The following is a 9,551-nucleotide window of genomic DNA, read 5'->3' as shown; positions in this document are numbered from 1 at the left end:
GTGAGTTGGTGTACCCCTTCAGGATGACCGGGTTAAGAATGAGGAAACATTTTGGCGAACCACACCCAAACCTTTCCCATCTCACTATTAGAACGGAGAGCAATCTGTTCATCAGTGAGTAAAGAGACCCAAGGTTCTCTCTTTAGATTATCTAGCGTTGTTGGCGTAGCGAAAAGGGGGATAGCTACATATAAACTGCATATGAGGTAGGGGTAAGTACATGGTTTGTAAGTAGCGAACATGTCGCTCAATGCAACAGAAGTGGTACATACATATTATAATAGAATAATAGATATTCACTACATTATGTACTTACATAGTAGGTAGGTAATATGTAGTTATAGGTAGTTACCGTTGTCCCAAGAACGGGGGTAAGCTTGTCTTCGCCTCCAGGGTTCTTTACCCCTCGTCCCCCCCAAAATTCCCCGCATCCGTTCCTTCCTAGTACCCTAGCCCTTGCATGAGCTAATGCGCTTAACATATCATTCCTCCGCAGCTCCGTTACAAGTATAGGTATGTACTCTCATGTTCCTCAAGAAACATTGAATATCTAGCCCAAGCCCTACATTATGTAGGGATCCTCGCAGCTTACATAAACGCATGTTCATTGCGTACCTACATATGTATGTTTCATCCGTACTTCGGTGCATGTTCATAGTGATGATGACCAACATAAATTTCGGTTTATTAGTAGGTGAGGATAACTATTATATTGTATCTTTGCTTTCAAGTAAAATTATACTCATAATAATTAGGTGCCTGCCTAGGTAGGTAGATAGATATCCCGACTATTATCTAAACACCCAGAGCAGCTCGGATACCCAGGTTAGATGTTCGGGAGATGTATCATGTGAGATGTTACTGCAATACCATCGTCACTTTGCCAAGCTTCCCTTGATCCTTGCCCAGAACGTGGTCTTGGGATTGTGGGGGAAACTAGTTTTCCGGTTAGACAAGATGCTCGGCTTGGCTATGTAGTAATCATGAAGTCGAGCGATGGGAGTTGATCGTACCATACTGGACATACATACTCTTTGATTAGGAATGTATATCTAAAACTGGTACGATATGTTGGACACTGATCGTTTACTAACCGAGGTCGAATTAAGCATTCTGTATGGTGACGGCTATGTATATGCAAGACTGGAGCCTTAGTCCCACCATTGCTGCAGCTGCTATCCAAGCTGTCGGCACTCGGTCACTCAAAATGTGTCCGTTGTCGGGATGACGTTGAACTCGAAGCGGAGCCAACTCGGCCTTTCGGGAAGAGCGTGGTTGTTGACATACTGGCGCTTCCGGAACTCATCGGAATGGATAGGTTGTAATTGGTTATATATGTAGGTAGGTACCTACCTATTCACCCAACCCACAGCTCCTGAGCTCAGTTGACTGCCTCGAGTCCACTCATATCGTCTGATAAGAGAAATGGTTGCCAAATCCTGTTATAAATTTGCACTCCCGAGGGGGAACGGATACCATTACTACCTAGGAACCAAATACGCCTTGTCTTCCAAACAAGCCCGCCGCGATATAGTGATCCAGCCCGCATTGCTCTATGAACAAGGCGCCGAAGACCTAAAGTACCTATCCTTTTGGTTATCACATATCCATGCTCATCAAATACATCTCGATTATCCTCATGAACTTGGCGACAAAAGCCTCCAGGTGAAATATGACCTTGGTTCCCGTTCTTATTCTGTGCTCGTAAAAGGCGGACCACTTGATAACTTCATATTTCAAATCGTCGTCAATCATAGGGATAAGTTTAAAAGTCAGGGTCTTGAGGATAGTGGTGGGGGGTATGCAGTGCGTAAGAAGATCGTATAGCTTCGACCGAACTTGCAAGATACGGGCTGGTGAGTGTTCTTCCATGATCTCCTTGGCGATCTGCGAGATTAGTGCTTCCCAATCAGGGGGCGGAATAGGAGTGTTGTCCGTGACTTTCTCACTATCATTGGTCAGTTAGATAAACGTGCAAATAAACTGGGAATGAGACGAGAACGCACTTTTGAGCATGTACAGCCTCGTACATTAGTAATGCTCTTCTTAAATTCCGTCCACTCTCCTCGGCAATTCTCTTATGTAATCCCTTCACAACAGGCCACCCTTCTTTCTTGGCTGAATCTGCTAGAACACTAGCAATCTCGTCGACTGTGGGCGCAGCGACCCGTACAAGGAGTGTTCGACTTCGAATGGGTGCAATTATATTGGCTGTGCTGTTGGCTAGCAATATCAACCGTAGGTTTGGGCTATACTTTTCCATCGTTCTTCTCAGAGCTGCTTGAGCATCCCGTGTTAGATGATCTGCCTCATTGATGACAACAACCTTGAACTTTTGCTTGGCTGACTGATCAACTTGTTGTGTCTGGGCAACTTCTTTCAGCAGATCTTGGACGACAACTCGATCATAGTTTCCAACATCTGACGGAGTAATCTCGAGGTGGTAAACCGAAGCTACAATGTTGAATTCTAACTTGCGGTTGCTGGTAGTTTGGAAAACTCGGGCATCAATCTTGATTTTCTCAACACCAGGTCCATAGAGCTCTTTAAGGGTTGCAACGATTCGAGTTTTCTTACCCGCGCCGGAGGGGCCGTAGACGAGGAGATGAGGGAAGTCGCCGCTTTGAGCCTATTTAAAAAAAAAAGAGTTGTTAGGTTAGCTATATGCTTAGACATGCAACAGTCCTAGGGGCCATGTGATGTGGAAGTACATACTAAAGATCGAAGTCTCTCGGATAGTTCAGAGTGGTAAGTCAATGAATCGAGAGAGCGCGGTCGGTGTTTGTCCACAATCAACGCCATATTTGTGGTTCATGGGTGTTTGTATACAGAGTATGTAGTTCCAAGTAGTAATAAAGCTGCGATGATGAATTATAGACAGGCGAGAGCTTTTGTTTATTCATTCATTCATTCATATATTTGCTGATAAGACAAACATTGAATATGAAAGACAGGCAGGTATAGGTACTGGTTAGCTAGCTGGTAAGTAACTAGATACCATTTGAATAAAAGTGACTTGTTAAGCTGCCAAGAATCGGGGACGCGTTAATTGAATTTGGAACGCGTTTTATTTTAATGCCATCTGCCACCGCCTGGCGTTTTTGGCACTACCACAGCAGTCAAAAAGTATTTTAACCTACCTAACCTAGGGTACTTCAAACTTTGAACATTTAACATATGTACGTCTTGTCTTTGTGCGGGGCAAGTCCAAGTACCTAAGATGACGGAAAGTACAGACGGGGACTCCGACAGGAAGTCCCGTCCCCCTCACCGGCACAGGGATTGATCTTTTACGAAAACCAGTTTGAGACATTCATGGATCTGATCTGACTCGCCTTGAAATCTGTGTAACAGTAGTGTTGCAAGCAAGTATGCTTCCATGAATAAATGAATAAATATGGCTAAAATATGAGTACTTTGCATATTATATCTGCAAGTGAATGAATCGGGAAAGTAAAGAAAAACAGAGAGCCTAACTTGAAGTATACTTCGATAACATCAATTTTGATATAATATAGATTCATCTGTTCACTTCAAGTTTGTTTCCTCCGGCGGCCAGGTAATATAAAGATTGGTAGGGATTACATTGTCTCTCCAATATGAATTCCGGTTTCTTCCATCCTGATGTTTCAAAATTGCACTTACACGCGAATGATGAGTTACATTTTAACTATAAGTACCACTTGCTAGATATGTAATGGAAGGGAGGTACGGACGGCAGTGTAACTTGATCCTACCTTACTTCCGTAAGATGCACTGTTGGGTGGCATGCATAGATCGATCAGTGTCCCAAAAACCACTTTTTATTTTATTTTTTTCTTATCAGCCTATCGACAAAATTCACTACTACTGTATTGTACATACTACTAGTAGTGCCTAGTAGTTAGGGCCAGGCAGGTATGATGTTAAAACTTGAATAAACCAGTAGACCTAGTAGTAACAGTTGATATCCATTGTCTATCCGACTCTATCGATCGTACTTGCCTAACCTAGATACCTAACACGTAGGGAAGCATCTACCCAGTGTCTACTACTAGGTATGTACATAGTATCCATAGTATCCATAGTATTAGGTACTCTGTGGTACCCTCCTGTCATAAGAATCGGAATTTACCATTCCACCATTCTTCTTTTCTTCTTCTGCAACTTCGATTGTAACAGGACTAGACTTACTTACATACCTACCTACTAGACAAATGTCAGATTGATTGATCACCGGCCCGCGTCCCATGCCATTTCAAGTTGGGTCTACAACAGTGCAACTTTTTACGTGTACTTTGACTTAATGATCCACACAGCCCACAAGAATCGACGTTCCTCTTTGGTAGTACCCCACTTTGCCATAGAACCCAAAGGGCACACCGACAACGATCGCGATATCATCCTCCCCTTCCCCCCCTCCGTCTTTCTCAGCCTGAACCTGTCTTGCGTGACTCTCATCCCTTGTTCAAGTCTTTAAAAAGGAACATTGTTCCTCTTGACTAATCGACACCTTTGATTGAGTACATTCTATCTATCTATACTCCAACTTCTCTCGCCTTTTACTTACCACTTGCGACATTAGGTTGCCTGCGCAAACCGTCAAAATGTTCAACAATCGCAAGTTTTCCATGTAAGTCCATACCTCAAATTCTCTCATAAGATCCCTGTTGCATACTGCCTTTCCATCTGGTCACCTTCGAAAGAAAACACACCAACAATTATTGTAAACCTGTGGACATTACTAAAACTCAACCATAGGAACAGGAACACTGGGGTCCCACGAAGAAGATTTAGCATCGGTGATCCAAGTGCTAATGGTATGATATTTATATTTATACTCTGTGCCCTCCCCCGCTCTTATCGGGACTTTCATGTTGTAATACTGCCAAGGACCGCACGTTTCTGCCTTGTGCTCGGCCTGATATATAGGTTGTGGCGGTCTTGGCACTTGGCAAACGTGGCCTTGATACTCTATTTGCAGCAGTATGTCTCGGTAAAAACAATAATATATCACTAACAATATATCTTGGCAGAGACGAGTTCCAAGATCCATCGCCAGTTCCGTGCGGCCAACCCGGGCCACCTTCCCCACGCTGGCTTAGACGCTTCACGTGCTTCTACCGGTGTTGTATGGTGTACGGAGCGTGCTGCCGAGTACGGCTTCCTTGAAGAGCCTGACAAATGGGCCAACCTTGGCCAGGGTGCACCTGAAGTTGAAGATGATATCGAGGGTTGCTTTGAGCGCCCCCATACGATAGATGTATCAGTCGCCCTCAGAGAATATGGCCCAACTGCTGGTATCAAGCCTCTCCGTGCCGCTGTAGCGAGGATGTACAACGAGATGCACCGTCAGGGCAAGGATAGCCAGTACTCGTGGGAGAATGTCGCTATTGTTCCCGGTGGCAGAGCTGGCCTGATTCGAATTGCAGCCGTCTTGAATAATGCTTATGTCGGCTTCTTCATTCCTGACTACACCGCGTACAATGAGATGCTCTCGCTCTTCAAGAACGTGAGTAGATTCCTTCAAAGGCTACAAAGTCTAATTTTCTAATATCAAATAGTTCGCTGCCATTCCCACTCCTCTCTCCGAGGAAGATGGCTACCACATCCATCCTGATGTGATCGCAAAGGAGATTGCCCGAGGTACTTCTGTCATCATTACCTCGAACCCTCGAAACCCTACGGGCAGAGTTGTGGCAAACCCTGAATTGGCTGAGATACAAGACATCTGCCGTGGACGTGCAACGCTTGTCAGCGATGAGTTCTATTCTGGTTACAACTACACCAGTGACTGCGACGGTAGTACAATCTCAGCTGCCGAGAACATTGAGGATGTAGACGAGGACGACGTGCTCATAATCGACGGGCTTACCAAGCGTTTCCGTCTTCCTGGATGGCGTATTGCATGGATTCTAGGACCCAAGGAGTTCATCAAGGCGTAAGTACAAGTAGAGACTATTTTATCGAACAAGATCACTAATGAAGCGCCCCCAGCATCGGTTCTTGCGGTTCATACCTCGACGGTGGAGCCAACGCGCCTTTCCAACAGGCAGCCATTCCTATGCTCGAGCCGTCCCTTGTTCGCAAGGAGATGGAGGCCCTCCAGCACCACTTCAGAGTAAGTTACTTTCTGACCCTTAAATTCCTGTATCTGTGCACATGAAGCCTGACAGTTTGTCTAGGACAAGCGAGACTACGTGGTTAAGCGCCTACGAGACATGGGCTTCGTCATCAAATACGTGCCGGACAGTACTTTCTACCTCTGGTTGAACCTTGAAGGGCTGCCGGGCCCAATCTCAGATGGCCTGAATTTCTTCCAGGCTTGCCTCGAGGAGAAGGTGATTGTTGTTCCAGGCATCTTTTTTGATCTGAACCCCTCTCGTCGTCGGGACTTGTTCGACAGCCCCTGCCATCACTGTGAGTTTGCCCTGTGAACTGTCCAATTCCCATATACGAGGATGATTGTTTTTCGTTAGCCGCTAACTGCTTACCAGTTGTCCGATTCTCGTACGGTCCAAAAATGGACACTTTAACGGCGGGTTGCGACGGTATTGAGAGAGTAGTCAACAAGTAAGTTAAACTCTTATTGGAAACACAAAAACATATGACTAACAAATCTTACAGATTCAAGAAGTTCGTTTAAAGGTTTACTTTGCAAAGTGCCGAGTATTGGTACATGCCGGAAGGTGACGTTTACGCGAACAATTCTCTTTTCTTAGATTTATAAGAAAAGATACTGGTATTCGAGATGATACAGTCTATGTCTCTTAGAGCTATCTTCCCTACATCAAGTTGCTGTTTCTATTATAGTTTGCAATTCTCTTGTGACAATTAAATGCCGTAAGGGATACACGCGCGATAGCGGTATCTCCATAAGCCATTCTACGCGTCCGGATACGAATTCTCCTCCTAAATCTGAATCACTCACTATTGGACTCAGCAAGCCTGGAGGAATTGACATCAATTATCAGCTTCAACGTTGGTATTCCTTTCCACCTCTTAACTAGATGAGCAATATGAGCCACGAACCACTGGCATTACACTCGTTGCAAGAATTGCTTGTTTCACTCCCAAATCATATCATCACTTAAGAGTATGAAATCAAGAGTACTGGACCGTAATACCCAGCGAGTAGACTAACTACCTGCGAAAGCCAATCATGCGTCTCAATGGAATGAAATAGACCGGTACCGATTTACCATCTACACTACGGAGACACGAAATTCCTTCCTTCCCATGCCACTACCAACCTCGCCCGAGGGGGAAAAAGCAAAAGAAAAGAGATAATCTTCTTCAAGACGGAAGAGGAAAAGCGAGCAGCTGATGACCCAAAGTATTATTCGCCATCAAACTCGAGCTCGGTCTGCTGTTCGTTCACTAGATCGATAGGTAAGTAAGGGAAATAATGAGAATAATTTTTGAATGGAACATACTAGAATCTCATCCTCCATGGGGGCATCGCCGTTGGTGGTAGCAGGGACTGCACCGTTAGCGTTCTCAGTCGCAGCTTCGAAGTAATCCGCCATCTCATGGTCCAGTTCCTCAGCCGTCTTCTTGGCCGGTCGGCTGTTACGGACTGCACGTCGCTTTCCGCCACGACCACGAGCACCGGAGCCACTGGCCTTTCCGGCAGCTTCTTTCTTTTTGTCATTGGCAGCAGACTTGGGCTGCGCCTTTGGCTGAGAGATGCGCTCAGTCAACGTCTTGGGAGGAGGAGCAATCTCGGCGGCCTTGGCGGCGCTAACGACGATTTCGATCTGTAAGAGGTGAGTATGTGGCGTAAAGAGGCCGAGTATGTGAAAAGCTGACCTTGATGGGTCTGTTGTCGACGAGAAGACCGTTCAAGGCGTTAAAGGCCTTGCTGGCACCATCCGGCTTGGAAAAGGCGACGGTAGCGATACCACGGCTGACGCTATTCGGGCCATAGGAAAGCTCCACACGCTTGATGGGTCCAACTGAGGTGGCAAAATACTCCTATGGAGGGCACGAATGTTAGTCATATGAAATCCATGCGACGTGCACGCAAGGTGTGAAGATAACATCGACGGTCGAAGAATCCTAGCCGACAGAAAATGTTCATGGCAAACATCCAAAGGTAAATCAGCATCAACGAGCACGCAGTGAGCGTTAGTAGTAAGTAACCAATCCCACTGGCCATCTGCTCATCCCATGATGACTCCCGACTCCATCACAGTGCGGCCAAATGAACCATATGTGATGGACATGATTACGCGTAATGACGCCCGGCTCGTCTTCAATGCTCTCCTATATCCATTTCGTACTAGATGCCTCCGCGTCCGAGTAATACGATTGGAGGGCTCGCCTTGCTTAGCCCGGTCCCACTATAGGACTTATAGCGCCAGTAATCATGTTGGCATAAACAAGTATGCTCTGGTCTGCTGCTGCTCACTGACATGCTCGCTGGGTTGCAATTATCCCGTAAAAGGATGGATTTCCGCCAAAGTCTCAATCTCGAGAGCCGAGATTGAAAGTTCAAGATATGCTCAAGTCCATTTACGCCTGCGCATTGTAGTCTGCGATGGAGGGTTGCCAAGCCTGCCAGAGATCTAACAATATTGGTGCGCGACAAGGACAGCTCAACTCCCGACATTGCAATAGCACGAAGCGCGCGCATAGTCAGGGAGGAGACTAAGCAATACTATGGCCTTTCGACGAGCCAAAATGAACCATCTCTGGAAGGGAAGTATAATCATTCCGTTCGATTTCAGATACGAGCGTACGGTTCAGGGAAGATGCCGACGAAATTCCGCGGGCAATAGCCCTAGGAAACATACCTTAATCTGGGTTTCGTTTACATCTTTGGGCTAGAATGTTGTTAGCAAATTCGAAGAATGAAGAGAAAATCCGCCTCAAGACTTACTAGGTTGCTGACAACCACTTTGCTCTCTCCATTTCCACCAGCCGCTTTAGCAGGAATCTGCTTGTTCGCAGCGGTACGAGGCTGTTTCGAAGTCTTTTGAACCCCGCCAACGGGAGCCGTCGTGGTAGGTCGTCGAGTAGAACGTCGCGGGGCCTGGCGCCGACCGCCAACTGTGCGTCGCTGAGTGGAGAGGATTTCGTCCAGAGACTGATCGAGCTTTCCAGACATGTTGATTATTGTTTGATTAGAAATCGGTGATATGTGTTGAGAGCGAGTATGGGGTAATGATTAAGCGCGTCGAAAGATCAGGCTACAAATAGAGTCGGCCTAACGGATGATGTACTAAGGTGATCGGTAAGACGCAACGGCTTGTAATGAACCTTGGTGTATCAACACAGGGAGAGACTTGTCAAATTTTGGAATGTTGCAGCAAAGGGCCCTGGCCGTGTGCGCAGAATGAATGAAGGAAGGTGGGTAGGCGTGTTGGTTTATTGATGAAGGCGTTCGTTGAAAATTTTGTCTCGCGATTTGGCAGACACAAGACAGAGACGGCTGACGAAGTTGGATGCAGCCCAATAAGAAGAAAAGGTAAGTATTAAAAGTCTTCTCAAGTTGGCAGATTTCAGATAGGAAGAAGACTGCGGCGACTGAGGTTGGTGTTGGTGTTGATGTTGTTGGGAGATGGGAA

General features: G+C 46.0%; 3 protein-coding genes across 3 annotated transcripts; 1 reads left to right on the top strand and 2 right to left on the bottom strand.

Moving 5' to 3' along the window:
• Window positions 1-914: 914 nt before the first annotated feature.
• GGS25DRAFT_481291 (P-loop containing nucleoside triphosphate hydrolase protein) lies at window positions 915-3,168 on the bottom strand. The gene is made up of 3 exons (XM_049260170.1): window positions 2,716-3,168; window positions 2,007-2,629; window positions 915-1,948 (listed from the first exon to the last, which is right to left on the bottom strand). The coding sequence occupies exons 1-3, from the start codon at window positions 2,800-2,802 to the stop codon at window positions 1,600-1,602; spliced, it is 1,059 nt and encodes a 352-aa protein (XP_049118848.1). The 5' UTR covers window positions 2,803-3,168; the 3' UTR covers window positions 915-1,599.
• Window positions 3,169-3,877: 709 nt separating this feature from the next.
• On the top strand, window positions 3,878-6,792 carry GGS25DRAFT_481289 (PLP-dependent transferase). The gene is made up of 10 exons (XM_049260169.1): window positions 3,878-4,037; window positions 4,193-4,502; window positions 4,565-4,612; window positions 4,741-4,799; window positions 5,016-5,491; window positions 5,544-5,920; window positions 5,977-6,100; window positions 6,165-6,399; window positions 6,477-6,552; window positions 6,607-6,792. Exons 3-10 carry the CDS (start codon window positions 4,587-4,589, stop codon window positions 6,623-6,625), a joined length of 1,392 nt encoding a protein of 463 aa, XP_049118847.1. The 5' UTR covers window positions 3,878-4,037; window positions 4,193-4,502; window positions 4,565-4,586; the 3' UTR covers window positions 6,626-6,792.
• Window positions 6,793-7,149: 357 nt separating this feature from the next.
• Window positions 7,150-9,345, bottom strand: GGS25DRAFT_180605 (RNA recognition domain-containing protein). Its single transcript, XM_049256624.1, has 6 exons — window positions 9,230-9,345; window positions 8,864-9,173; window positions 8,778-8,807; window positions 7,792-7,956; window positions 7,416-7,739; window positions 7,150-7,359 (listed from the first exon to the last, which is right to left on the bottom strand). The coding sequence occupies exons 2-6, from the start codon at window positions 9,089-9,091 to the stop codon at window positions 7,357-7,359; spliced, it is 750 nt and encodes a 249-aa protein (XP_049118846.1). The 5' UTR covers window positions 9,092-9,173; window positions 9,230-9,345; the 3' UTR covers window positions 7,150-7,356.
• Window positions 9,346-9,551: the final 206 nt, after the last annotated feature.

The sequence above is a fragment of the Hypoxylon fragiforme genome (genome assembly GCF_022984875.1).
Source record: "Hypoxylon fragiforme strain CBS 206.31 chromosome Unknown GGS25scaffold_3, whole genome shotgun sequence".
Lineage (NCBI taxonomy): Eukaryota > Fungi > Ascomycota > Sordariomycetes > Xylariales > Hypoxylaceae > Hypoxylon > Hypoxylon fragiforme.
Note: the sequence above shows the minus strand (reverse complement) of the source record. Positions and strands in the feature narration are given on the sequence as shown.

What these genes read in the sequence shown, in the direction of transcription:
- GGS25DRAFT_481291 (XM_049260170.1), bottom strand. Translation starts at nt 2,802, where the DNA reads ATGGCGTTGATTGTGGACAAACACCGACCGCGCTCTCTCGATTCATTG. An exon ending in CCGAGAGACTTCGATCTTTA is followed by an intron (nt 2,630 to 2,715) that starts GTATGTACTTCC and finishes TTTTTTAAATAG; the next exon opens with GCTCAAAGCGGCGACTTCCC. An exon ending in GAGGCTGTACATGCTCAAAA is followed by an intron (nt 1,949 to 2,006) that starts GTGCGTTCTCGT and finishes GACCAATGATAG; the next exon opens with TGAGAAAGTCACGGACAACA.
- GGS25DRAFT_481289 (XM_049260169.1), top strand. Translation starts at nt 4,587, where the DNA reads ATGTTCAACAATCGCAAGTTTTCCAT. An exon ending in TGCTCTCGCTCTTCAAGAAC is followed by an intron (nt 5,492 to 5,543) that starts GTGAGTAGATTC and finishes AATATCAAATAG; the next exon opens with TTCGCTGCCATTCCCACTCC. An exon ending in CGACAGCCCCTGCCATCACT is followed by an intron (nt 6,400 to 6,476) that starts GTGAGTTTGCCC and finishes ACTGCTTACCAG; the next exon opens with TTGTCCGATTCTCGTACGGT.
- GGS25DRAFT_180605 (XM_049256624.1), bottom strand. Translation starts at nt 9,091, where the DNA reads ATGTCTGGAAAGCTCGATCAGTCTCTGGACGAAATCCTCTCCACTCAG. An exon ending in AAGTGGTTGTCAGCAACCTA is followed by an intron (nt 8,808 to 8,863) that starts GTAAGTCTTGAG and finishes ACAACATTCTAG; the next exon opens with CCCAAAGATGTAAACGAAAC. An exon ending in TAAACGAAACCCAGATTAAG is followed by an intron (nt 7,957 to 8,777) that starts GTATGTTTCCTA and finishes TGCCCTCCATAG; the next exon opens with GAGTATTTTGCCACCTCAGT.